This window comes from Poecilia formosa, unplaced genomic scaffold, assembly GCF_000485575.1.
Source record: "Poecilia formosa unplaced genomic scaffold, Poecilia_formosa-5.1.2 Scaffold34, whole genome shotgun sequence".
Taxonomy (NCBI): domain Eukaryota; kingdom Metazoa; phylum Chordata; class Actinopteri; order Cyprinodontiformes; family Poeciliidae; genus Poecilia; species Poecilia formosa.
The window spans coordinates 1,199,112-1,226,444 of NW_006799973.1; the positions used below are offsets into that span (position 1 = coordinate 1,199,112).

General features: G+C 42.9%; 3 protein-coding genes across 5 annotated transcripts; all 3 read right to left on the bottom strand.

Moving 5' to 3' along the window:
* Positions 1-1,804: 1,804 nt before the first annotated feature.
* nat14 (N-acetyltransferase 14 (GCN5-related, putative)) lies at positions 1,805-6,272 on the bottom strand. Of its 2 annotated transcripts, none has more exons than XM_007550065.2 (4): positions 6,058-6,272; positions 5,483-5,656; positions 5,098-5,403; positions 1,805-3,663 (listed from the first exon to the last, which is right to left on the bottom strand). In XM_007550065.2, exons 2-4 carry the CDS (start codon positions 5,561-5,563, stop codon positions 3,220-3,222), a joined length of 831 nt encoding a protein of 276 aa, XP_007550127.1. In that variant the 5' UTR covers positions 5,564-5,656; positions 6,058-6,272; the 3' UTR covers positions 1,805-3,219. The 2 variants fall into 2 exon arrangements, with proteins under 2 accessions (XP_007550127.1, XP_007550126.1); XM_007550064.2 differs by lacking the exon at positions 6,058-6,272 and adding an exon at positions 5,912-6,050 and having other exon boundaries at positions 2,336-3,663.
* Positions 6,273-7,266: 994 nt separating this feature from the next.
* On the bottom strand, positions 7,267-18,068 carry znf628 (zinc finger protein 628). Of its 2 annotated transcripts, none has more exons than XM_007550066.2 (9): positions 17,925-18,068; positions 17,025-17,703; positions 16,583-16,655; positions 15,559-16,497; positions 14,296-14,466; positions 13,849-14,182; positions 13,240-13,394; positions 11,976-12,218; positions 7,267-10,227 (listed from the first exon to the last, which is right to left on the bottom strand). In XM_007550066.2, the coding sequence occupies exons 2-9, from the start codon at positions 17,414-17,416 to the stop codon at positions 8,347-8,349; spliced, it is 4,188 nt and encodes a 1,395-aa protein (XP_007550128.1). In that variant the 5' UTR covers positions 17,417-17,703; positions 17,925-18,068; the 3' UTR covers positions 7,267-8,346. The 2 variants fall into 2 exon arrangements, with proteins under 2 accessions (XP_007550128.1, XP_016526019.1); XM_016670533.1 differs by lacking the exon at positions 17,925-18,068 and adding an exon at positions 17,805-17,824.
* Positions 18,069-18,984: 916 nt separating this feature from the next.
* On the bottom strand, positions 18,985-26,712 carry il11a (interleukin 11a). The gene is made up of 5 exons (XM_007550067.2): positions 26,320-26,712; positions 25,423-25,580; positions 21,686-21,781; positions 21,370-21,531; positions 18,985-20,550 (listed from the first exon to the last, which is right to left on the bottom strand). Exons 1-5 carry the CDS (start codon positions 26,324-26,326, stop codon positions 20,371-20,373), a joined length of 603 nt encoding a protein of 200 aa, XP_007550129.1. The 5' UTR covers positions 26,327-26,712; the 3' UTR covers positions 18,985-20,370.
* Positions 26,713-27,333: the final 621 nt, after the last annotated feature.

Below are 27,333 nucleotides of genomic sequence, written 5' to 3' on the forward strand. Positions count from 1 at the left end.
CCACACCCTGCACGCACGCACACACACACACAGTGCCATACCGTGCAGACGCATATGACCACAGTTACAAACAGACTTTCTTTCCAGTGTGTGAACTCACATCTGTTTCCTGACAACAATAATAGCTACATATCTGGCGGGTAGAGGCCCAGCTTACAGGTGTCTGCAGTTTGACAGTAATGAGGAAATGAACAAAAAGTGTTGAAAATATATATTTTTTTTGTTTGTAGAAGATACATAGCAGATGAACTTGTTACAATTGCCACTAGAATTGTTCGACTTCAACTACAAATGTGGTTGTCAACAACTCTAAATTGTTCAGGTATAAATTACATATAAACCATTTAAATAGTAATGATTTTATTCAACTCTGAATACTTTCAGTGCTGCTGTCAGAAAACTATTCATACCTCCTGAATAATGAGCCGGGGCGCAACTAATCCAGGCCATCTTTAGTTTAGTTTTGCTAGAGATGTCACACTTCGAAACACCTGGAATGTTGTTCATAATGTCTTATTCTATATCAGAAATATGGAAAGAAAATTGTGTAGGAAGATCAGAAAAGGGATTGTTGCCTTGCACAAAGAAATAAAAGGATTTAAAAGAATAGCTGAAAGTATTTTTGCTAAAATTTCAAGATAAAGGAAGAGTCGTTACTCCACCTAAACCTGGAAGCTGAGGAGCTATCAAGGGCTGCGGCCAGTTTCCTCAGGATTCAGGTGGTCAAAAAGCCTCCACTGATTACAAGACACATGCACCAAGCAGTGAGTTTCAGCTTCCAGAGTGAAGCGCAAAAATGAAATGTGCCAAGCCTGAACTTCAAGATCTGCACCGCAACTCACCGTTAACAACCAGAAAACTGAGCTCCAATTTGTTCGAGACTGTTAAAACAAGCCTGTGAGGTTTGAGGATTCTGTTCTGTGGGGCGATAAAACCAAACCTTCGCTTCTCCGATCGATGGTATGTCTGGAGGAGGAAGAACGAAGCAGGGAAAAGAACATCGTACCTACAGGGACGCGTGCTCAGTGATGCCCGGGGTGGGGGCGCTTTGTTGCCATCAAGCTTTTGTTTTAGAAAATGTTCCAGCAGATAGTGGAGCGTTTATGATTACGACTGACTCATAGTTCATTAAGAGTCTCTGAAGGGATTTGAAATGTTTGCTGTCAGCACACAGACCCAAGAATATTAACCAACGTCTAGTTTGCCAATGCAATTTCAGGAATGCAGCCAGAAACTGGTGTCATCCATGAATCAGGTTTGCAGCAAGTCACAACAGCTTAAGGATGGTGAAGCAAACACTGAAGATGCTAGTCGTTTAAGGTCTGACTAATTTTGAGGTTATAGCTACAATAAAAAGTGGCATTTTGTGCCAATTGAGTTGAGCCATTTAAATTTATGCTTTTTTTTAAAATGCAAATCGCTTCAAGGAGACACAACTTGACGGATCCAACACTGCTTTCGTTATTTTCCAATCTTTCTCATTTGCACTTTTTAAAGCATTTTGAAGCATGCATGAGTTTGCATTTCACTTGGAGCCTATTTTTGTCTCCACACCAGGTGTCAAGTACCTCCTTCTCACAAACGTGTGCATCGTACAGACATCCTGTGGTGTTTACTGGTGCCGCACTGGCGCTGCAATGACATTGTCTGTGGTTAGGAGGAGGCTAGGTTCGCATTGAGGAAAACATGAGGGCTGCTAACCATATTAAGGTTAGCCTCAGGCAGGGGGGAGGGTTGTGTGCATTTTCACTCTCACATAAACTGACAGTCACCTGCAAACCACACTCACGCCTAACTCAGAGGCCTTGTGTATGCATGTTTATTGCATTGCACTTTGATTTATAAATTATAAACGATCAAAAATGAAACCTGCAATATTTGGAATTAATCTTTACAATGTTGTGGCAATCATGGGCTGCAACATTTCTCCTTAAAATCATACACTATCTGCCTTACAAAAGTATTCATACCTCCTGAACATTTGTCCCATTTCTTTATATGTTACAACCATGAACTTTAATGTGTCTCTTCTAGTATATGTATTATAGGCCAGTGCATGATTGCAAAGCGGCAGGGTTGAAATAAGGACTCCACCTTCCCTCACGCAGATAAAGGAAAACATCTCCTCATAAGGATGCTGCCACCAGGTTTTTATCACAGGGGTGCAGACTTCCAGCTCATGTGCAGTGGTAGTTTTTCAGAACAAACAGTGTCTGCATCTAGGTCAGAAAGTTCAATTTCAGGCTTGTATGACCGGAAAACCTTTTTTTATTTTTTTTTGCCTTCTTCTGACCAGATTTGTGGAGGGCATGACTAAGAATAAATGCATAGTACATTTGTTTTTAGATTTTTAATTGCAAAAATTCTTAAAAGACATGCATCATTTTCCTACTCCTTCTCAGTTGTGTGCCATCTTGAGTTTGTCTGTCTCATGACAAAATCCTTAAATACCACATAGAAATGTATGATTTTGATGTGACAAAATATGTAAAAGCTCAAGGGGTGTAAATACTTTCAAAAGGCATCATACAGTTAAATGTTGCAACATTTCACTGATATGGTAAAAAAAAAAAAAAACTGAGATTGCGCTTACTTTAACATGAAAAAAAAAATCCTTTGAATACCACAAACATTTAAGAATTAATATAAAACCTGTTGATCAATATCTGAAATGTAAGAAAACTGCAATTATTACCGAAACAAAAGGGAGCATCTGTTTCTGCAGAGTCACAATCTCTGTGTGTGTGTGTGAAGGTGAGCAGTGACAGACAAGGAGCGCTGAGATAAAGGCAGATAAATTCTGCACATTCACATAAACCACACACACTTCCTCTACAGTAACTCTACAAACACCTACACATCTGTATCGTTTCACACCAGAGCGAACGCCTTCGGTCGCTCAAATGCATCGCGTTGTTGGCGTTGAAGTGCTTGACGAAACAGACGCGTGGATGCGAGCTAAAGAGACAGACTCGACAGAAATGATTTACTTGATCAAACGAGTGCAAAGTACAGCACATCTCAGACTCTGCTATGTCTTTTTTGCTTGAGAAAACAAAGAGAAACCGATTGCTTCATCCAAAACGGAGATGTCATTTATTATTAAATGGCGCCGACGCACATGATAAATAAATAAATACTTTCATTAATATCGCATAATCCAAGCGAAAACAAGTAAAACGTGTGCCGTTATCCTAATCGCTTTGACTCGATGGTCAATCACAAGTCTTTGTAGAACACCTTAGTGAGAGGGTACCCCATAAAACCTCTCTCTGGGGTCTCGTTCTTCATCTCATCGTCATCTTCTTCATCAGCCGCCTCTCCCAGCTGCCGATAGCCCACTTTCCTGAAGAAGGCTTCGCCTACTTTGGACGGGTAGGGGACGTGCGCGTACACCCTCCGTGCGCCGCTCTCCCTCTCCTTCAGCTCCAGACTCTGGACCAGGAGACGACCCAGACCCTCCCGGCGGTACCAGCAGCCCGTCACAAGCCTGCAGATCCTCCTCGCGCTCGGACGCGTCTCGCTCTCACGGAAGACGCAGCCCACGATATCCCCTTCGCAGTCTGCCACCCACACCTGACCTGCTGCTTGCTCTCTCTCTTCAGTGATCTTCTCTGAAGATGTTTCCTTGTCTTTGTCTTTAGATCCAATTCTGCGCCGTTGCTGAACAAAAAAAATAAATAAATAAAAATACGAGATTTTACATGCGTGCGACGTTCGGATGCGAACGCTAGTGACCAGACAGCACCGTATTTTAGAGACGGAAGTCATTGAAAAACCTAAAAGCATGAAACACAAATCAAGTCTCTGCGTTATCAAAGTGAATGCTCTTTCTTATAATAATGATGACATAGCATCTGTTACCCCACCATCTTGAAGCCCTTAAATGGAGAAGAGACTGTTTATTTTTTTCAATAGGGGCATGTTGAACGGACGTGTGGCCGCTTATCGGTGGCACAGCACAAAGATGTAGTGAACAGTTCTTCTACAAAGAGACTGTACACAGGAAATGTGCGTAAGACTCATTGATTTGTCCTCACTCTCCCAAAAGTAGCTTTTCTGCTTTAAATACTTTTTGCCTCAGGATTATGAAACAAATTGAATCTTGGATTAAGTGAAATCATAACCCAAACCTGAGGAAAGAGGACACAAAACAGACCGTTCAAGCTGGGAGTTAACAGACAGATCACCAAGGCAACCGTAGCTGTTTTTTGTGCACATACAGGGATTTTCAGGTAAGTAAATGTGGATTTTTTTTGCAGCTGTCTTGTGTTTTAATAGATCCTATGTCAGCACAAAATATTTATTCTTCCATAGTGTGTGAGCCAAATAAAAGAGTGATACTTCATCTTTCATTCAATACATACAACTGAATGTATTGACATACATTCAGTTGTCAATGTGCATCATACTCCTGAAGGGACATTCTAGGGAGAACTTACTTGTTGTTGTAGGGAAGCTAACTTTGAACGGACTTATAGAGTGACAGATGATGTCCTCAGAATAAACCGTTGACACCTACATTACTGTGGTGCAACATCCGTCAGTAAAACAAACTGTGTGTATTAAAGTGAGACTTGCATGACTATTTGCTTGGTTGGCTAATAAAACGTAGGCCATTTTGCTGATGTGTGTGGGTAATACATAAATAATTTTAATGTTTTAAATGACAACTTTTGTCATAAGTAGCCATTTATCACACCGGTTTTTATTAATAGACTTGGTGCTTTTAAATGCCTTGTTGGGGGGCCAGTTTGTTGGATCTCCAAGCTATTGCTACCTGAAAACATTTGTCCTTACTCCATCATACATCATAATATAAATCTTCATTTTATAAACTGAAGTTGGAGCTTTTAGACTATGCTGTATTTTTTTTTCCACGGTGGCCAATTTGTCATGCGTGAATTTCATCACTCTTTGGAAACTTTCAGCACCATTCCCAACTGCCTTGTACATCATGTTGTTTCTTGTCTCTCAGTGTTGATCATGATCATGGTCATTAATAACACGAGCTACATGCCTGGTCACAAATGAAAATCTATAAAAAAATATATATACACATTTAAGCAAACACAACGTATTTTCGGCAACAATCACCTTTTTTGTTCCAGGTGTTTTCCCACTGATCCTGCAGTAGGGATTCTGTAGCGTCTCGTCCTGTTGGCCTCTGTAGCTACTGCCAACGTAGTCCCAGTAGGGGCGGCTGCTGCCCAGGACCCCCGTCGACCGTGGCATGGTGATCTTGAGAAAAACAATCAGCAGGAACACAGGGATAGCGAGGGCCAGGATGAAGGAGTGAACAAGGCAGCGCAGGATGGAGGAGAAAACAGCCAGGATGAAAAGGCAGAGCGGACGTGTGAGGATGTGCAAGATGAGACGGTTCTCTGTGCCCTCGCAGCCTTCCTGGTAGGAAAAAGAGTCAAACTGAAAGAGCATCCAAAAAACATACGGATAGCTTTTGAACGAAAGGAACTCAGCAAACCTTAACAAGGGCTTTCACTACTTCAATGTCGTCCTCCTTCATCCTCCTCATGACCACCTGGTCCAACTCCAGCCTCACCATGTTCAGTGCTTGTGCTTTGATAGGCAGCCCTTGACACCACTGACTCTACCTGTGGTGTGTTGTGAAGCCCAGCATCCACAACATGCAAACAGCCTGCAACACATTTTAGTGAGGAAAGCATGATTAAAAAGCACACACTTGAAAAGACTGAACTTATGCTAGGACATGCATCCAAATCCCAGTTTAGCCTATGACTGATAGACTGGTTAGCACAAATATATACATATTTTTTCTCATTTTAAATGACTTCATTTATTTTTGCGTTTTTTTGTGAGACATGAACAGTTGTAGCATTGCAACCAAGATAGCCTCAAATAATTGAGCCAGCAGAGGATTATGATGGATTACCTTATGTCGTATCATTATTGTTTATTTTGCTCCCCTTCGCTTTAGCTTCCCGCAGCTACCATCAGAGCTAAATGATCTGGTTCAACCCCATATATGGTCATTCCGTAACACTGCAGCAGCTCTGCACCCACCACGGCTCCGCTTACCTTCTGCACGTTGCGGCTCAAATCCAGCTCAGATGCCGTAAATAAACAACTTAAGAGCTTCTGTTTGTCAACAGTCCGCGTGAATCTTATTGAATGACCACAATGCCTCTGCGTACGAAAAGAGCGCATTTCTGAATCCAACCTATTTCTGTTTTACGGTCCATTTTCGAGTGGTATCTGGGTCTATTTACGCCATTTGCGTACGTAGGACCCGCAGTGCGCAGACGCTACCGGAATACCCAACTGCGTAGACAACTTTACCTGTTACACTTAAATATTTAATGAAGATGACTGGAAATGCGCATTACAAGCCCGATTTATGTTTTAAAAAAATTTACTTACATTTTTATGACCATATGGAACTAAAAGTTTACTAACAGTGCAGATTTTAATGTACTAACGAAGTGTAATATTAGTAAAACCCTTGTCAGGCAGATTTATGGCTGGCTACTTGTTGCCCTCTACCTGTTGCTGCACACTCCCCGTCAGCCGGCTGAAAGAAGACTGCCAACACTTTTCCCTCACTTACACCAAATATGATTTTTTTTTTGTTTAAAATATTTCCTGTAAAAATACAGATATCAGATTGTTTTGTGACTTACAGCTCATTAAAAAAATAAAATAAAATTCTCAGACATAAATATTATTTACCACACAATAATGACTGCTGACTTGACATTCACTGGCATATTTTCACAAGGAAGGTAAGTTGCACAAGGTCACTGCTCAAGAAGTGGGCTGTATCCAAACATTTTAATGGAAAGTTGAGTGGAGGGAAAAATTGTCGCAGTGAAAAGTCCAATAAAGGTTCAGACTGCAGCTTCAAGTCACTACTGACAAACATATCCAGGTTCTGGGCCAGAGCGGTCGCATTGCTTGCGTCATTCCTTTAACCCCACTCCCAAATCAGACATTCAGAAGCTTCTTACCTGTGTAGCTAAGGAGGACTCAACCGCTGTTGAGTAATTTTAGATGAAAGTAAATGTTTTAAATCATGTCTGAAGATCAAGGATCCAGAGTCTGGAGGAAGAGTGTCTTTCCAGCAGGCTGATATCTTAATATTTTTTTTAAAAAAGAAAAGGTTTTATTTAGATTCTAATTTTCTGAAAATTGAATTTTTAATTTTTATTAGCTGTAAGCAATAATAATAATCTAAATTAACAGAAATAAATATAAATAACACCATATAGTAAATGTATTTTTTTTTTTAAATCTAGCAACGTTTTATTGAATATTTTGAAAAATGTATCCATGGAAATTTCTGCAACTTGATCTTACTTTTTTTTAAACTTCTTTAATAGTTCACGTCCACATTAAGAGGTTTGCATTTATATAAAAAAAGGGTACATTTGTATAAGCAGAGAACAATACATACAACAAGAAGTAATAGAAGCTTTTCAAAATTGCACTCTTTTAGCTTTTTGCTCAAGTGAACAATATAAAACGTTGTGTTTTCATGATCATCCAGGACAGCAGCATCCCAACATGTTCATGTGTTTATCAGGACATTTGGTTTGTTGAGCTGTTTCAAATTATAGGGCTGATACAACAAATTGATCTTTGGCTGTACTATTCACTTTTCTTGTTGTAAATTACAGTGAAATTTCATGGAAAAATATTTATTTAAAAAAAGCTTGTCAGTAGAAAAAAAAATAAATAAATAAGGGATTACTAAAGATAGTTGTACTGAGGAAATAGCTTCTGATCCTGATTTGATAGGATCTGCAGTCAGGACTAAATAAAAAAGAAAAATCATTTAATTATTTTCAGGTTTTACACCAAATGGAAAGCAATGTTGCATTCAAACGCCAGTGGGAATTTAGAATTTCTGAGTTGTAGCAATATAAAATCCCAAAACTCTAGCGATGCCGTCTATTTTTCATTCCTCTCCACATTTCATTTCGACATTCACAGTCAACACAATGGCCTTCGTCTGTTGCTCAATAACCCAAACAATAAAATATATTAACAGCTTTATTATTAATTACTTACTATTTGCTATCAACACTGTAAAGAAAGCGTCCCCTATACAACACTGAACAAAATCATACTTACTTCATCAAGCTGCCCTGTGACAGTATAATTTAACTAATGTGTTTATGAATAATATAAATTCCATGTTTTCGCCTATTTTGAATGTATAACATTTCTAGAAAGTGGCACCATGGCATTACAACACAACACTCCTCTAACTGCATGTTCGCTCTCGGTTCCAGGAGAACTCAAATGACTAAAGTGCTACCAAACATCTCACAAAGCGAGTCGTTCCCCTTCCCACTAACCCGGTTCTCACTCGGAGAACTTCAGCTCCTCAGAGTTTGACACAGTGCAGTTTCTTCTCGAGTCTTCGGCTGATGTTTCTGCCGAGTCGTGCTCTTTTGCCGACTCTTCCGTCGTTGCGCCTTCACGTTTCACGTGGCTGTTCGGTGAGATCTCCTCCTCCTGCTCCTCACCTCTCAGCTGGCTGGTGCTGACCTCGATTATGACGATTTCGTCTCCGTGTTCCAGCTGGAAGATGCTTTTCACGCCTCCCTCGTCCTCCGCCATGGCGCCGGCTTCCGTGTCGCAGCCCGCCCCGTCTCCTCCGATCATTTGCCCCTCGCCTTCGATCAGCGCTATCATCTGCACGCCCCGCTCGCCCTCCGGCTCCATCTGGTCAAACACCACCTCCTGTCCGCTGATGGGGACGAACGCTTGGGTGGGTGCGCAGGACAGCTCAACGCTGCTGTCTTGTCCTTGACCAAACGTAGAACTCGATGGCGAACTCTGCTGAGCTTCGGTGTGGAAATGAAGGACGTACGACTCCCCCTGGCTTCCCTCCCCAACTGTCTGACTCCCACCCTGCTTTCCCTCACCCCATTCATGCAGAAGTGACATCACCCCCTCCTTACTCCCTCCCTTTTCCCCTTCATCTTGTCCGCCTGACTCAAACTGTAACACAATGGACTTGCCATCTCCATCGATTCCTTCCTGATCTGCCTCCCCTGATGGATTCCCTTCAAACTGCAACACGTACGGGTCGCCACCTTCCTCAATGTTCGCTCCCTGTTTCTGTTGCTCCGCGTTTTCGAAGCACAACACAAACTGTTTCTCCGCTACGGTTCCCTCTTTCCCAATTTGCTCCAAAGACGAATGAGGGGTATCCTCTGGTGTAACAGGAAGCGACCCTGTGGTTTCTGCGGTGGCCTCTGTGGAGGCTACAGCTATGGAGGCTGTGCGCTTTTGGCAGGACAGATCCGAGTCTGTGTTAGTGTTATTAACAGTGACCATCTTAGTGTTGCTTACTGTGTTACAGTGTGCCGCTGGGACGGCGCCACCTGCAGTCGGAGCCGTTTTCTGCGCAGCGGCTTTAGGTTTGCGGCCGCGCCGGCCTCGTGCCGTCCGTGTGCTCTTCCCCAAAATGGGCTTGGTCAGCAGGGCCGAGAGGCTGTGGTTCGCCGTGGCAACAGGGGCTTGCGCAGTGTTGGTAATGATGATCTTGGCGTGCTGCTGTTGCTGGGATACGGCTGGAAACTGGGCTATCTGGGTCTGCGATTGGCTGAGGACGGGCTGGAATGCTTGTATGGTCTGAAGGATGGGAAGGGACTGAGGATCTGGAGCTGGCGGGGGGTTGTTCGCCGTGGGGACGAGAATCAGCCTGGATTGGCTGCCGTTTGTGGAGGGACACTGAAGGAGGAGAAAGTTTTGCGACTGGGAAGGAGGAGGTGGTGGTGGTGGTGGTGGGGGAGGTGGAGGAGCAGGAGCAGGTGGTGACAGGGGGATGAGCTGCAGGCCGTTCGCCGTCTGAATCATGAAGTAGTTCTGCGATGTGTTGGGCGGAATATTGAGCGCTGGCTGGGACACGATCAGGCTGCCATTGTTCCCCGTGGTTTCCAGGGTGATGGGATTGAGCAGGGTTGTGGTGGTTGTGACTCCGCCCACGCTGGCCTTCACAGCCACGCCGTCCTTACCGCCGCCGCCGGGGCCAGGGAGGGAAACGCCGTTCCCGTGGGTCCGGATGTGTCGCTGCAAGTAGGAGTGCATGACGAACCCCTTGGTGCAGAACGGGCATTTGTAGTCCTTGCTTGTAGAGTGTGTGCGAAGGTGGAGCTGGAGATTGGAGGAGTGTGTAAAGCTTTTACTGCAGTGTGTGCACTGGAACGGTCTCTCGCCAGAATGCGTTCTTTCATGCTGCTCCCACAGGAGTAAGAGGGAAATCAAAGAAACGAGGATCAGTGAAGACATTTGGTTTCAATAACTGAGAACCTACAGCGCTTCTAAGAGCTTGCACATTTTGTCACGTTGACAACCACAGACTTTAACGTAATTTATTGAGGTTTTATTCATCAGACCAACACAAAGAAGTGAATAATGTTGAAGTGGAACAAATTTTTCAAAGTTTTCTACAGATAAAAATTTGAAAAGTGTGCGAAAAATGTAGTTAGGCCTTTTTAACGCTGATACCCCTAAATAAAATCCAACCAATTATCTTCACAAATCGCCCAATTAATAAATAACCGGTTAAAAGTATTCTGAAGGGATGGCACTTAAAATATAGCAGCCCAAAAAATTCCTCATTCAACCGGTTTCATGTTGTTAGACGAGTCCCAAATATACCTTTCTGGCCAACCTGCAACTTGCTATTTGAGGCAAAAAACTAACACTAAACAGTAACACATGGTGGTGGCAGCACCATGCTGTGGGGACGCCCTGATCTGTTTAGAGTTGATTTGAAAATGGGTGGACTTGAAAGTTGATGTTTACACAGCGTGTCAGTCATATCCGACTGAGTTGGAGCCATTTCGTGGAGTAGAAAGGGTAAAGGTGTCAGTTTCTAAACGAGTAAAGCTGGTAGAAACACTCCACATGAAAATCATTTTGAAACCAGTTTAGCTGTTTTCTTCCACTTCACAGCTTCACGGTGTGCACAAATAAGATTTTTAAGGATTCATTTTAGTACTCAACAACCACAGAACTCTCAGTCAATCCCAGAGTTCGACTCAGATCTGAATATTTTAAAAAGGTAAGTTTAGTCAATAATTGTCCACAATAATTATGCAACTGAATGAAAAAATGTTGAAAAATTATTTTACTTGTTTGATTTTATGTGCTAAAAAACAATAATGAAACAACTCAAAATGCACAAAGTGACGTTTCGGACATTTAAAACATGGCCAATGTGCGTCTCCTCTGGGTGCCGATTTTGAGTTCACTGAGTTCATGTTTAATAATCCCAGCCCACATCAGGACGCAGCCTCTATCTCACTGTTTAAAGCATGCAGCATCGCTCTGAGAAACTTTTTTTGTTTGTTTTTGTCTTTTCGGTGCCAGTTAAATCCCCTTTTAGCTTATGTCGCCTGAGGAATAGAAGCAGTTAAAAAAACCAAACAAAAAACTGTATTTAAATATATTTTACCCAGAAGACAAGTAGAACAATTTTAGCTTCACCTGATTCAAATTCTGTTAAAAAAAGTCTCTTATTGAGCACCTTTTGACGTCCAATTGACTCCGTCTTTTGATGTATTTCTTATGTTGCATAAAAAAGGCTTAAGTGGTTAAATGAAAAACCTAAACAACATGGTAATCTTTTTTTATCCAATTCCTCGTGAGAATAATCTACACAATAAACGATTACAAAAGTAATTGCTATGCACAACTTGATTTAAGCCAGAGCTTCCTTCAGAACACAAAATACACACAACAATTGTATATAATTCACTACAATCCAATCAGCATCCAAGTTTGTAGAGTGTGAAGTGTGAAAAAGAAGCACAAACACTTAAAGACGCTCACTGACCTAATAACTGTCAGTAGCACTGTGCATCTGCTACTTTGTGTTGGTCTGTTGCATAAAAATTCCAAAATCACATTGAAGTTTGGGGTCGTAACACGGCAATGTGTGAAGGTTCGATGCCTTCGCATGGCCTGGCTGGACTGACCTGTTTGAGATTAGATGTCTGGGAGAAAGACTTGGAGCAGATGGAGCAGGTATGAGGCCGGAGCCCAGAGTGCATCTGACTGTGCCTTCGCAGGCAGCTGGTGTTCTTGAACGACTTGCCGCACTCTTTGCAGACGTACGGTCTCTCCCCGGTGTGCTGCCGCAGGTGGTACTGGTAGTGGGAGCTCCATTTGAAGGTGAGAGGGCAGTGGGGGCACTGGAACGCCCGGACTCCTGTGTGTACCTGGGAATGAAGAAAATAGAGAACGGGTTTTTGATATTTGAACTTCTGTGCTTCAGTGTCAGATATGGTCCAGTTTACACATGTATCCTATCAGAAACAAACCATTTGATTTTTTTTTTCCCCAGACATTTTGATATTCTCCAGTCAGTGGTTGGAGAGATTTGTTTTTGTCCTTTTAAACCTGATAGTTTTCTTCTTTTTAATTAAACTTTTATCTCTTTAGTTCAGTTATATTCTATGAACCTTTTTTTGGGAGAACTACCAAAGCCCACACCAGTCTGTGTGAATGCTGGGATAATGGGATCTTTGAATTAATACAATAAAGGCTGATAAATAAAACTGATTGGACAATAAAGGTGATTTTGCTTTTTTGCTGGAACACAAATAGATTCATAAAAAAGGGATTTGGTCCCGATATGTTGCACCAAATTAAGATTAACTCATACAAAAGTTTTTTTTGTTTGTTTTTTAAGCAAATTTAAGTCGATCCTCTTTAAAAAACAAAAAATATTAAGAGCAATTCTCAACACAGGCATTGTTAAAAGGAAACCAAAACCAACGATTAGCATGAAAAGCCTGGTGCTGACAAAATCATTACCGTTTCTGAGTTATGATGCTGCATAGTGGAAAAACTGGGACTGTTAGGATTATTCCTCACAGTAAAAATAGTTTATTCCACATAGAACAAGGAAAAATGTCAGAACTTTTAATTGGAGAATGAAACTGTTTATCTTGACTGAAATGCTCCAAATTTTTTTGCAAAAGTAAGAAAGGAAAAGTAGTTTATGTCCTAATGACAAACAGGAGGAATTAAATAAAAAAATAATTGTTTAAATCATTCTTCTGTAGAGATCCTAGCCAAATGCAAAAAAAAAATAAAAAACTGAATAAAACAGAACTAGTCTTTTTTTGTTGATATATTTTAAATATATTTTTGAATAGTTTATTATTTTTGGCCAGAGTTTTGAAGGGCCACCGAGGAGCTGTGGGTTGCAGACCCCGGGTTTAGGGGAAGCCTTACTCGTTGATGGATCGAGAGGAGAGACGACCTCTTGAAACTCTTTCCACACTCGGTGCAGCGATACGGCCTTTCGCCGGTGTGATCCCGCATGTGGTACTTCAGCCCAGAGGAACCCTTAAAGGCTTTTCCACACTCCAAACAGCGGTACGGCCTCTCTGTACAAAAGTAAAAACGGAAAACGTGTTCAGGGTCACTGAGTTCAAAGAATGGATTACAACCAGTTTGAAAGAGCGAGGAAGCTAAGGCAATTTTACTGCAGGGTTGGTTACTCTCAATATCGACACGGTCAACAGCTTCTATAGAAACACTTCACTTATTGCAGCTGAAGCTGATGTGTTACAGCCACCAATTCAGAAGTGATCTCAAGATCCAATCTAGAAAATTAAAGCTCTGAGAAATCATCAAATACCAACTAGATTGTGGACAGATCACATCCAGTCTTTATTTCAGTACAGTGTGCTCTTATTCTCCAAGATCAGAGACGGGACAGAGTGGTTTCAGGTATACCGATGTTTGAAGTGATTATGTTTTTAAACCTGCTCCACTTTTCTATTATGTTGTAGAAGGTGCCCTTGTACAACACTTGCACGTGTTAGGGAACGCATTTACCTCCAGCAGGAGTGCTTTTGCCGGATCCGGCCTTTTTTGGGGCTTTGGCTGGTTTGGGCGGGTGCTCCTCTTGCTCCTCGCCGACGGCGATGATGTCGACATGGATCTCCCTCTGGCCCTCCTGCTGCTTGTCGGCCTGGCTGGGGGAGGAGGGGAGGGGCAGAGACAGGGAGAGGGACGGCGGACACACTATCTCGGCCTCCGCCTCGGCCAGCAGGCGCTGCTCCGGGGTGTGGGAGTGCTGGTGGGTGAGGAGTGACGAGAGCAGAGGGAAAGAGCGGTCACAGGCGGAGCAGCTGAACTGGGAGCGTGACTGCGATGAAAGAGAGTGCATCTGGGGGAACGAGAGTGAAACGCAGCAGATAAAGTTTATTTCAAGACAGATAAATGTTAGTGTTGGGCTCCGACCAACTGCTTCACGGCAACGGCTACAGCCGTCATTCTCACCAGTGACACATGTCTATTGAGGCCTGCGCTGGTCTTGAAGGTCTTAGTGCAGTAGCCACATGACAGCCCTGCCCATGTGGTTCTGGCCTCCGGCTGCACGGCCTCGGTGCTCTGAGTCACCTCGGTGAAGCTCTGCAGCAGGTCAAACTGGGTCTGGGTGGCGCCCACATTCTGAGGATAGACCAAAGGAAATTACACAAAGCAACGCATATCAAAACACACACATCCTCAACCCAAACTCAACAGCTGAAGTTTCACGGACCTTACGTAACAGCAGTTTAGTGCATGGTTTTTAAAATCTGAAAAGTGTGGCATGCGTCTGTATTCACTCAATCAGCAGAGAAAAAAAAAATTCTCATCTGAGCACTAGCTTTTTTTTTTTGTGACAGGCAAATCTGAAGGCCATATTTCATTTTGACAGATTACAACTCACAACCGTGACCACTTGGTGCAGACATTTTCAAATTTATGCACACCGTACGTTGCAAAAATAACGACATCAATAAATAAAAAAGTCTTTACATCTGGGTATCCTCTCGGACCTGGACTCTGAACTAAATGCATGTTGCAACCCGGGAGCCAACAGCACAGTGAAGCGTTACGAACATGACGTCTGGTGCAGGAGAGTCTGGAGCGCACTGGCACCAGACGCTCCTGCACCAGACGGGATTTCCTCCCTCTGCCCCGAGTTCAGAGTCTTGCCAACTTCTGATCACTTCAAATGGAAAAAAAAAGTCCCTTTATTTCCAAACTTTGCTTAAGCGGCGCTTATAATTCCAGCTTATACTTTGGGAGCAGAGATCGGATTCAGCCTGCAGATCAAAACACTAAAACATTTGATTATGCACAAGTGGCGCACATTTCATGTCTGTTTTCATAATTTAAGTGCAATCGTTTCATTTCGTTGTTAATGTGACGCACCGTAAGTGGTTTTTGTAACGGTAGAGAAAAAGTTTAATGCATTTATCCGCTTGGTATTTGTTCAACATTAACTAAACCAAATCAAAATTAAATGCAACTGAACACATCATTACAATTTCAACATTTGTGGGTAAAAATAGATTATGAGGAGACTTTTGGACCCTGTCAATCAATATGACACATCTAGAAAGTGATCTTATTTCTGTGCCATTGGACTGTAACTCCTACTCTGTTTCAGTCTATAAAATCCCCATGTAATGTAATGGATTCATGTGTACGAAGATGTTGTCTGCTTCAGTATCTTAATGTGCCTTGTAGAATGGAAGAAGTTCTCTCACTTACAGCATTACTGCCGTCTACACCCTCTCCTAAACCAAGGAGCACCTCGGTTGTATGTCCGCTTTCGGCCACGGTGGTGGTCTCCACCACCTCCTCAAAGTCGGCCAGCAGGTGTCCGGCTCCCACCAGTCCATCTCCAACCTCCATCCCTGCTCCGTGCCCCGCTTCGCCACTGGCGTCGTGTTCGCCACCAGCCATGTGGATGGCCTGGTGCTGCTCCAGCTCTGTCCTTGTGCCAAACGTGTGGTTGCAGCTGCCGCAGCTGTACAGCAGCATGCTGGCCCCGGTGTCGGTGCTCAGGTGGACCTCCGTCCCGATGGCCCTGGATGCGCACACGTCCTCCCTGGAAGGAGCGAGGGTCAGCTGGGGGAGAAGGCTTGTGTTCTGACCAGAGGAAGTGGTTGACAGGAACACTTCTTCCATCCCCACGCCAACTCCGTCGGTTCCTTCCTGGCTCACAAATCCCACCATGTCTGTCAACATGGTTGATGTCACTTCCTCTGTCCCCACCACCACCTCCACTACCTCATTCGCCTTCTGCCCGTCCTCTGCCCGCTTCCCCTCCTTGACTCCTGCGTTGGGGTTGGAGTGAGAGTTCTTGTGCAAAGCCAGGTTTGACGAGTGTGTGAAGCTTCGACCGCACTCGCTGCAGACATATGGCCTCTCGCCTGTGTGTATCCTCATGTGCTGCCGCAGGTTTGTGGACTGAGTGAAAGACTTGTTACACACCGAGCACGTGTACGGCTTGAGGCCAAGGTGGACGTTCTTGTGCCGCCGCAGGCTGCTGGAGTTTTTAAACGCTTTGGAACAAGAGTCACAAGGGTATGGGCATTCCCCTGTGTGCTGCCGCAGATGATACTGGTAGTGAGAGCTCCATTTGAAAGTTAGGGGGCAATACGGGCACAAGAAGGCCCGGACTCCAGTGTGAATACTCCGATGAACCTGAGAGAAGACAGGCAGACAGACATTGTGAAACTTTGCACTCATTGTCCCTCCTTAAGATCTTTGATTTAAAATAATTTGCCACCTGGAGAAGAGATGAGCGTTTGAAGGCTTTGCCACAGTCTTCACATTTATAAGGTTTCTCTCCTGAGTGAGACCTGGAAAATAAGAGCAATTGTTTAGGACAACAGTATAGATAATCGTAAACATCACTTAAAATCATGGAAGACAAAAAAAACAACAAAAAAAAAAACATAACCCTCTCATTATTCTCACTCCGCACTTTCCAGATTCCTTTCATGGTTACGTTTTATTTTGTTAATCCATCACATAAAATCCCAATTAAACTACACTGATGTTTGCAGTATTAATAAGCTGTGAAACAGCTGAAGGCGTATAAATACTTTTTCAAACATACTATAAATGGTGGAGAAATGTGGAAGTTAACGAGACGTCCATGAACAATGTGCTTTAAATCACTGTAACAGTCTTTTAGTGGCTTTATAGATGAGTTTTAACACGGGTACCGCTGGTGGTAGAGCAGAGCGGAGGAGCCCTTGAAGGCCTTGGGGCAGAGGTTGCAGCGGTAGGGTCTCTCGTTGTTATGGCTGCGCTGATGGTGGGTCAGCCTGGATGACCACCTGAAGCTCTTCCCGCAGTCCAGACACTGAAAAGGATGCTCTGACTGCTCAGCCTGCTGAGCTGAAGCTGACTCTGACACGGACGACGTGACAACGTCCAGGACCACCTCCTCTCCACCTTCCACGACCCCCTTGTCTCCATCCACTAGCTGCCCTCCGTCCCTGTCTTCTGCCCCATCCTCTCCTGATCCCAGCAGGGATGGGAAGGCGGAGAGGGACGGTGCGGACTGGGGTGGTAGGAGTTCTGCTTGGACGACTAAGGCAACAGAGTTGGCCATTAGCAGATCAAAATGGAGATAATATAGATGATGGTGAAACTTGGAAGTAGGTGGAATCAACTTGGGTGCAAGATCATGGCTTCATTGTCATTTTTTAAATCCTGTTCTAACAACAGGAAGCTGTAGTTGTCATGGAAACCGGTTTCCCTGGGACAGGTCACTCAGTAGCTCCGGGTTTAAATTGTGCAGCTCCCAGCCACTCCTCCCTTCTGTGGCCGGAGACGTTCCTCCCTCCTCCGGCCGTCAGCTATGTGTCCGTCCCTGCTGTTCGGCTCCTCTCACGCCAGCTGTAGATGAACAAAACGACACTATTTGGTTATAAAAGGAAACAAACAAAAACCTCACTCAGAGCTGCTGGTCAACACATACATATAGAAATAATTTTTACCAGTATCACAACAGCAGTGAGTGGCCTGCTTTTTAAGCTAATCAGGCTCTACGTAAAGAAAAAAATAACCACGTTAAACTGCTTTCTAAGGACAGCAACACGGACTAAATCGGCACTTACCGCGCCGCTTTAACTCATCTTGCAGCTAAAATATAGATGTTTTGGCTATAAACTGGGAACTGCAGTGCTAATCCACACAACCTTAACAATAAACACAGCGCAAACTAACAGCAATCCTCCACCCGACGCCGCCTTCCAACAAGGCCCACAGTGATTGGCTCCCTCGCTGAAAAGATGAGCGATTACCATTGGCCAGGAGCTCGAACATAAAATATTATTAATATTTGGCATCACCGAAATTATTCAGACCACCCAAAATTTTGCGGTAAACTCATTTCAAATACTTAAATATTTTGCGTAAGATGTGTCAAAAATATCCATAAAGTTTTGCTTGTCCACAACCCATACGTTTACTTACCTTCGCCGCGGAGACTTCTGGGTAATGTAGTTCGGCTCAAATTCATTTGATGTCAATCGACCTCATTCAAATGTGGTTAGCTTCAGTTCAACTCAAATCCTCAACACTGCATTTTTTTCATATATATCAAATCAAAACTCAAATTTTATTTGCATAGCACATTTCAACAACAAGTGCTTTACATCATAAAGACACAAACATCAACAATTGAAACATTACATCTTTCCAAGTGCGTCATTTACACATCAAAATGTTGGTTAGTGTTTCATTTATTGCAATACAAAAGCAACTCTAAGCAGGTGTGTTTGTATGCGTACGTCTTCACATTTTCCACATTTTGTTATTTTACAACCTTATTCCAAATTGTTTTAAATTAATGTTTTCATATATTTAAAGTAGAAAAAGCACTCTTGACCTCAGACTGGGTTGATGGCTTAATTTTCAGCAGGACAACAACCCAAAGGACATGGCCAGGATCTCAGAGGAGTGGCTGCAGAACAACTCTGTGAATATCAAGTGGTCAACCCAGAGTCCAGATTTTAATCTTATTGTCCATTTTCCATTGCATATAAATATGCAATACATATAAATATTGCATATAAATATAATTTTAGAAGTACTTTTTTTAATATACTTGTTGTGTCATGTTTTGTTGTGTCAAAGCAGGCCATGCAAACCAAAGATGTAGTCAAAGCCACTGTACACATTCTTTAGCATTTATTTCACCAAGGCACGTTTCACATTGAGGCCAATCAGTGTGTGGAGGAGGCATCTTGATAAGACAGAAATAACTTAAACGAGATGGTACAATACAAGCAAACAAGATTAAAAACTGTATAAAAGTACAAAAAGGAAAGGAGACTTGCTCCACTGCAGCACAAAATAAATAGTTCCACCAAGTCACTTAAATAAATAGTCAATACTGTAACAAATACTAGAAGAGGAATGAATAAAAATTGTGATAAAACCGGTAATCTACATTTTCTTATCGAAAACATTATACACATAGCACTTGTATATAACAATTTACATTCTTGTACATTTATGTACACCTGTACAGAACTTAGTGTCACAATACATAGTATTTTAAGGCTTTGGGTGTTTAACCAAAAAAATAAAAACTTTTCTCGCCCAAAGCACAAATTCAAAATCAGCCGTCTCATTCATCCAAGAGGCTGATCCCAACAGGTTTGTGCAAAGACTCTAATCAGGATCATCAGTGCTCAGCAAGAAGGCACATTCAAATGACTTTACCACAATGTTAAATACGCGCGCCTCCTTGTGTAGTACATGACGAGTCAGAATTGCAAAACAGAAGCTCTGTCTCTGGTTCAAAGCAAGAGTTTGCCTCTCTTTGGTTATCGGCTGGACATTTTAAAAATAGATGCAAAAAACTTGATAAGGCATCGGTTGGTGAGTTATTATGTGGTATATATTTGCCATCATGTGGGGATAACATTATCATTTGCACAAATGTTTACTTTAATGCCACTGTAAGGGAGAAGTTTCTCGGATGCTACATCTACTGGAAACATGGTTGGACAAATAAAAATGAAAAATTGAATAAGTTTAAACAAAATAGAATGTAGAAGCTGCAGGTTGAAAAAGTGCTATTGGGTTTTTTTTTGTTTGTTTTTGTCTTTTTTAAATTTTTTTTGTTTGAGAAACAGAGAGAGAAGCTAGTTTAACGCAGGAGAGATTACAAAAAATATTGGCAAATAAATTCACGTTAGTAAGGAGATACAGGCTAGAGAGACACAATACAACTTCAAATAAATATAAAAATAAATAAATTATTAACAGTTAATAAATAAATAAATACATAAATAACGATGGTCACAAAGCGAGGCCATAAGAAGGGAAACGGGAGAATCTTGAAGTGTTTGCTTGTGGTGTGACAGTTTTAACGGGATTCTTGATGGTCGTGCTGCAGTGAGGCCACATCCTTATCGGCTCTCGTTCTTCAACACACACGTGGCACTGATGTTGTCACCTGGGCCTCTTTTGCACACTGACATGGTCCTGTTTGCAGTTTGGTTGAGGACGAAATCCTCGTGCTGGTCCTGCAGCCGTCTGCTGCGTGGGTCATCATTGCACTGCCGAAGCCTTGGGCTTGAGGCTGAGGAATGCTCTGTATGCCCAGTCGCAGAAGAGCTTGAAGTGTTGGAGGAGCTCATGGCTGGACTGCAGGACATCGAAGTGATAGGGGAGGTGAGGAGGGAGGGAGGGTGTTGGGTTCGTCAGCTTTGGTGCTTCAATTCTCTGCATCTGCATGGGGGAAGGTAAGAGGACATAATGAGAAAAAAATGTGTATTGTAGTTCTGTTGTTCTTGGTAAATATATTTGTAATGGGACATTTAAATGTAATGACATTTAAAGTCTGCTGCACAATGTTTGGGAACGTCAGTAAAATACTGGACCAAAGTTCTGATCTTTAAATGTCAAAACATGTAAAGACCAGAGGTCATTTATCCTTATATCCTTAAAGGCGAATAAATGACGCTTCACATCCTCCCAAAATTACCAGAGCGACAGTGAAGTTTGATGGTGGGAGCATCGTGGTGTGGGGCTGACTTTCATAGTACATTGTTCTGGCGGAGTTCATTTAATCACAAGAAGGATGAATTAAGAAATGTACAGAGATGTTCTTGATAAGATTCTGAAAATGAAACCAGAGGGGCTTTTACAGATAAACAATGATCCCATGCAGAGTCAAAGAAACTCTGCAAAAATGGTCAAATAGAAAATCTATGGAAAGAACTGAACATCAGAGCAGAGGGAGGCTCTGTTGTGTGGAAGAAGACGCATGCTCTGTCATTACCAAAAAAACCCTTTTCTGCTAAGCCTTTTAATACAATTTGATTAAAATCTTAAATACTTATTTCCAGTTTCATTCTTCTTTGACAAATAAGTTATCTTACCGATGTATTTGTGTTAATCATTTGGGTTTATTTCAAACGTGTGAATTTCCTCCCAATAGCCTGCTTAGGGGTCTATCTACCATATTGGTACATTAAAAACATATTCTCCCCATTGTAAGAGTTAATACCAAGAGTGTATGATTAGTTTTAGACACAGTGTGCTTACCTGACGGTGCAGCAGATTGATGAGAGATTTCATTTCTTTGATCATCTCCACTAGCTTGGGCACTGCAGGGTGTTGGTGCTTCTTTGAAACCCGGTTGAGCCACTCAAAGTGGTGTTCGTAGAGCTTCAGGTCGGCATGGAGCTGGGAGAGCGTGGGCTTCAGCTGGAAAAGACAAAACAGGCCCACTTTAGGGTCAGGCAGGGCAAGATGTTACTGGCAGAGTTAGGCCCCGCCCTCTCTCTCTCTGTCTTTCTCTGTCTCTCTCTGTGTCTCTCTCTCTCCACACATGCATGCAAGCACATTATTAGAGAATTACCTCAAGATTACTGAGGTCATTGGCTGATCTGTTGCTCATTTCGGGCAGAGATCTGAACCTGTGCGACTCCACATCTGAGTCAAACGCATGCTCCTTCTGAAAGACAAAATAAGACACAGAGCAGCCCGTGAGTAATCAGTGCAATTTAATCCATAATGACACAAGGCAAGGCAACATAAGGAAAGCATTATTCCGGATCCCCTGCTGCATCTCTGCTTTCTGGTGGTCGTAGCTCGCACTGTTTGAGGGGGTCAAACAGGTCAGTGTGAGTTCACACACTTTCAGCCACCAAAAATGTCAACAGCACCAGCAAATGACCTGAACCCACAGGATGTTTTTCGGTTGGAGCGAGGATAACAACGCAATGCGGTGACTAAGAAAGCTCAAAGTCGGATAGACAACACAGGCCTGCAGGGAAACTCCCGGGTGACGGCTATAAAAAGATGGAATGACGCAGTGCTGCTTGATGTCCAGTTGCAGTTGTGTTGACAACTTTAGCTCAGACAACAGATGCTGTGCTGATAGTGGCCAGCAGAGGGCGATAAACCACCTGCCAGCAGGTATGTCGGGTCCTCGTCAGGAGAGCGTTTTAGCATTCAAAGATGCAGCCCTGGACTCAAAAAACTCTGGGTGATGTGGCATGAGTCATTTTCTAATCAGCACAGGGGAACACAACATCATTAGGATGATGAGTGCTGAGAAATGTTTTGAATAAAACAAGGCTGAATGTGCTTAATGCTTCCTTAACCTGCGGTGATGTGTTTTCCTCGTTTGCCTGCAGTTGTTTGTGTTGATGTTTGCGAGGGATGAATGTGGCTCATTGTCCCTCATGTCTCTCCATCAAGGCTTTCGTAAGGACTCTCTTGTGCTTGTTTTGTCTCCCTCCGTGTCAAACCAGGTGCACAGGGCAACATCGTGCGTCGCCGGGTCGTCATCATCCAGTCAGCCCTTCTCATCTCTTCATCTTTTTGTGTCATTTTTGTTTCCTCCAGCGTTCTTAGCTTTTCTAATTCTCCCTCTTGTCCCGCTTTTCTTCGCCTTCTCCACTGCCGACCATGACCTCACCCACCGACAAAACCGAGCATCCAGCCTTTTTCTTCCTGAATGCAAATGCGGGAATGTGATAAACCTTTCTTTTGATTTTTATCAAGCCACTTTGCTGTAAGGAACCAAAAGCAAAACACCAAACAGCGCACCGCAAGCACAGCGGCGGCTAATTGCACGCACAGCCACAAAAGTGCATGCGCTGAACTGCATAAAGACATGTCGGCAACATAGACAACATGTGCTCATAAACATACACACAGTTAGTTACAGTGGAAATCTAGAACCGTGTCAGAACTCATACGTTTCTCTCTTCTCGAAGTCCGTCTCATTGCTTATTTGCAGGAACTTTCCACATTGTATTTATTTTCCTGACTTCGCCCTCACTTTAGCGGAATTCCACTAAAAAGTGTGGAAATTTTAAAACAAACATTAGTTTTCTATGGATGTTGTGTGTAACTTTCCCCCCAAATATCAGTAGCTTTTTTTTTTTTTCATTTCTGGTTTCCAGGCCGTACGGCTGCAGCGGCATTGTTCTAAAGCGGCAAAGCGACACACGGGCGCTATCTGAACACTATCTAATGCCCAGAACTAGAGAGAGTATGTTGCTATTTTTGATTTTTATCCCATGAACAAAGGGAGTTTAAAGCTTTGCATATTGCAAAAATAGCTTCGAGATCAGTGGCGTGTAACCAGAGATCCGGAGATATGATCCCGCTTTCTTTTCACCTGTTAAAACACGGCGTTGACGCACAATCGCCGGCTGCTGGCACAGGCCTCCGATCTGATTTCCCTACCCACTTGACTGTCAACAAATACGATTTAGGCCACACTCGCAGATTGAAAAAACATGATATGCAAGTTTTGTTAAAGAGAAAACTGCTTCCGCCCCGTCGACGCTTGAAACATGCGGGAACTCAACCGTGATTTAGCGCAGCCAGGGTATTAAGTGGTTTCTCCGTCTAATTGTAACTTCGTTGACACCTTAATGCAACACTGATAGTCCTCCTTCAGTCTGACTGCAGCAGGAGGCTGTTGAGTCACACCTTCTCTTGCTCGCGGATTAAAAGTGAGATCACTCGGTCAAATTATCTAAGCATGCAGTCTGTGATTAAAGAAAGCAGCTTAAGGCCCACACAGGATTTTGCAGCTGAATACTGTTACCGGCGCACAGCATGATGCAAGGGCTGCCTAACATTAGCACCAAGATCTATTAGTAACAGCAGAGTCGGCCTGAGGCACAGGCACTCTAAGTTGGACATCAGTGGGGGGTCCCAAGAGCACTATAATTGTCTAAACAGTAAAATGTAAAAAAAACAAAACAAAAAAAAAAACATTTTTTTTTTTTTTTTTTTACTAATGAAGCATATTATTTGATAACTTCCATCTTCTGCTCAGCCAAGGATTAAGTTCTCAACCTGGAAAACTTTATATATACATGAAAAAATACATAAAAATGTTTTTAAGCTTGCAGAAAAAGCTCGAAATATTGCTCTAAAATGTTCCCGAGTGTCTATCATGAGTCAAGCAACATGCTTTGAAGAGAGCTGCCTATGTTTGAGTTGAGGTGGGAGTGTGTTTGGGGTTAGAAAAAAAAATTGTTGTTATACCTCATTATTTTCAGGAACAACTAGATCCCTTGAAAATATACAAACACTACCAACAACTAAAAGCTGACATGGGAATATTTTGAGCTCTTTGCAGCTTAAATTAATGATAAATGATTAACTATGTATTGTCCAGACCGCCGGAGACAGGCACCAGCCGACCGTGGCGACCCTGCAAGGGTAAGAGTGTTGGGTAATGTATGGACGGACGTCTATCGTCTAAACCGTGACGTATATATTTTTTGCTCCTTATATGATGTAGGTTGAGTCACAGCATTGTCAGGAATAAGCGGATGAGATGATAAGCAGCATCGCAAACTGCTGGTCGTCGGTCACGGCTGTGACCCCCAGATGGGGGGTCACAACTGGGGATCAGGTTCAGAATCGGGTCAGAGAGAGAGAGAGAAATTGTGCAGTCTGAATCTGTACCTCTGCTCTGGGTCAGGCAGCCGGGTCTATCAATTTGATCTAAGGAAACAGAAACAGAACTCTCCTCCTCATTGTTTCCCAATCAGTGTCATCTGCAGACTTCTTATCGCGCAAGCAAACTTGTTAGTTTCTTGCAGAGACATGTTGTGTATCTTTGCTGATAGGCAACATTTGGAATTGCTCTAGATTGATGTAAGTTGCCGTAGTTTGACGGTCTCCCCAATCCCAGCAGCAAACAGAAGTTACCTACTAAACACACGTGTCAATAGAACTTGTTTTTGAGCCACAGCTAACAGAAAAATCATATTTTTTATTAAAAAAAGAAAAAGAAAAAGAAAATGGTGCATGTGCGTTACTCTTTCTAATGACGCCCTGGACAACTGCCCATTTGGCCCATCTGACAGATACTGTTGGCAGCACTGATCTACAAATGTTAGAAATGTTCAAAATGGGCACATTTAGAGCAGATCTCAGCAGAGCATTTGTGTTTATTTTTAGCTGCTTTTCAGAAAGAAAAAAAAAATCAGATGATGTTTAGGTCATAATGAAATTTGGGCTGTGAGCTATACGGATCAACCTGTGGTCCCCCTTCTCCCTCCCACACGAGAAATAAACATTTCAGCGAAGTCTAACGACCATGCCAACATCTCCACTCACCAGCAGCTCTTGGGTGAGCTTCATGAGGTTTCGGGTCTGGTTGGACAGTTTGTCCAGGTCGCTGGAGCGCCGGTGAGGTACAGGTGAGGCAGAAGTGAACACAGGCAGCTGAGCCAATAGCAGCGACAAGAGCAGCGAAGAGGAGGAGTCCAGCAGCACTGTGTGGAGGGGGGAGGGGGGGGGAGAGAAACGGAAGCAATTAGAGGAGAGGCGCTGTCATCTCACCATAATGATAACGACCTCAGGCCACGGCTGTCAGCTCTGAGGGAGGAGGAGGGCGGATAATGCGCTGTAACATAAACAATGGCTCCAGACTTGGCAAGAGGAATCCTCAAGAGTCATGTTTTCACAGGCTTTAACGCGCCTCATTAAATGATTAAAAAAAAAAAAAAAAACAGAAGAAAGCTTTGGCACAGAATATCTCCATCACTTCTTATGAATGCCGCTGATTGTCACACCTGCAACTCGATAGGTAGGTGAGCTCGATGGTGTAAATTAGACAGACGGAGCCAAAGTCTAACAGTAGGCTCATTCATTCCCCCACCTCCACCCATCCACCCCTCCTGGTTCTTTCAAGTTCAAATACAAGGTAAAGACTAAAGCATTAAAAGACACAAGTGATGAATGTTGCTCGATAATTACAGGTGAACCACAAGAATCCGAGCCAGAATGAAATAATAATAATAATATTAAAAAAAGCCCAAAAAACAAAGTGCTAACTGTTGCATCTTGGAATAAAGCCGAACACCAAAGAGATGCAAGGACTTTATATTTTAATTTACATAATATCTTATTTATCTGTAAAAAAAAAAAAAGTTAGCTGCCAGACTCAACTGGGTTAAAAAAGAAAAAAAAAAAAAAGCCCATTCTTTAAATATTATTTCAAGAAGTACTTACGTTTCATATTGGTTCTGGTCCAGAAGCGGATAAAAACAAATAAATATATAAATATAAATGATTAAATAAATAAATTGAGGTCCGGGGACTGTCACGTGCTCCGGGCTTCTCTGAAAAACTTGTCAGGACTCAGAGGACCGGGTGCGCAACTGGATGAGCGGTGCGCACACGGATGCGCACGCCGACACAGACGGAGAGAGAGAAAATAAAAAGTCAACAAATAAAGTCAAACTTTGTAGAAAAAAAGTTTGAGAGAAGCCCCTGTAAGTCTGTGCAGGGCGGCAGATGATCAGTTAGGAGGGGAAATATTTTTAAAAAGAAGAGGCAACCGGGAGTGCAGAGAGAGGGATGCGATGGTTGTAAGTCCAATTTTTGCGCGCAGTGAAGTGTTTAGGCTTGTTTAAAACTTCCTTTATAAAGACGTCGGGCCTATGACACATCGGCAGTGACTCACTTCATTCATAAAAACACACTCACATACACACGCACGCACGCTCACGCACGCACACACACACGCATGCAGACACACACACCCTCCCTCTCCCTCCTCTCTCTGGCTCTCTTTCCTTATCCCCTCCCTGTTGCCTGTCTCCCTTTTGCGAAACTTGAAAAAATGTTCCGTTGTTTTCTTTTTTCTCTCCCCCTCTCTCTCTTTCTCTCTCTCCCTCTCCCCCTCTTTCTCTTCTCTATCACTTTCTCTCGTCCTGTCCCGGTTCCTATCTCCAGCACTTCCTCCGTCGCATCCCGCTACCTGCGCCAATCACCAGCCACATCTACCTCTCTTTTTATCTTCCCATCTCCAAATCGCTCCTCTCTATCGCCGCAGAAAAAAGCCCATTGTTTTCATGTGTATCAGCATATCTCATGTATCCTCTCCAGTTTTACCTGTCCTTTCTGTTTCTTACCCCTGCGTTTCACTGTGCTGCGAAAAAGCATGTGAATTTCTTCTATTTGTATTGATTATTTATTCATTTTGCAGTACTTAATACGCTTCAGACCCAACATGAGGTTAGG

What these genes read in the sequence shown, in the direction of transcription:
- nat14 (XM_007550065.2), bottom strand. Translation starts at nt 5,563, where the DNA reads ATGGTGAGGCTGGAGTTGGACCAGGTGGTCATGAGGAGGATGAAGGAG. An exon ending in TAGTGAAAGCCCTTGTTAAG is followed by an intron (nt 5,404 to 5,482) that starts GTTTGCTGAGTT and finishes TTTTCCTACCAG; the next exon opens with GAAGGCTGCGAGGGCACAGA. An exon ending in AAACACCTGGAACAAAAAAG is followed by an intron (nt 3,664 to 5,097) that starts GTGATTGTTGCC and finishes TTTTTTGTTCAG; the next exon opens with CAACGGCGCAGAATTGGATC.
- znf628 (XM_007550066.2), bottom strand. Translation starts at nt 17,416, where the DNA reads ATGGCCAACTCTGTTGCCTTAGTCGTCCAAGCAGAACTCCTACCACCC. An exon ending in CAAAAGCACTCCTGCTGGAG is followed by an intron (nt 13,395 to 13,848) that starts GTAAATGCGTTC and finishes ACTTTTGTACAG; the next exon opens with AGAGGCCGTACCGCTGTTTG. An exon ending in TCCTCTCGATCCATCAACGA is followed by an intron (nt 12,219 to 13,239) that starts GTAAGGCTTCCC and finishes CTTCATTCCCAG; the next exon opens with GTACACACAGGAGTCCGGGC.
- il11a (XM_007550067.2), bottom strand. An exon ending in AGCTCACCCAAGAGCTGCTG is followed by an intron (nt 21,782 to 25,422) that starts GTGAGTGGAGAT and finishes TTTGTCTTTCAG; the next exon opens with AAGGAGCATGCGTTTGACTC. An exon ending in TCAATCTGCTGCACCGTCAG is followed by an intron (nt 20,551 to 21,369) that starts GTAAGCACACTG and finishes TCCCCCATGCAG; the next exon opens with ATGCAGAGAATTGAAGCACC.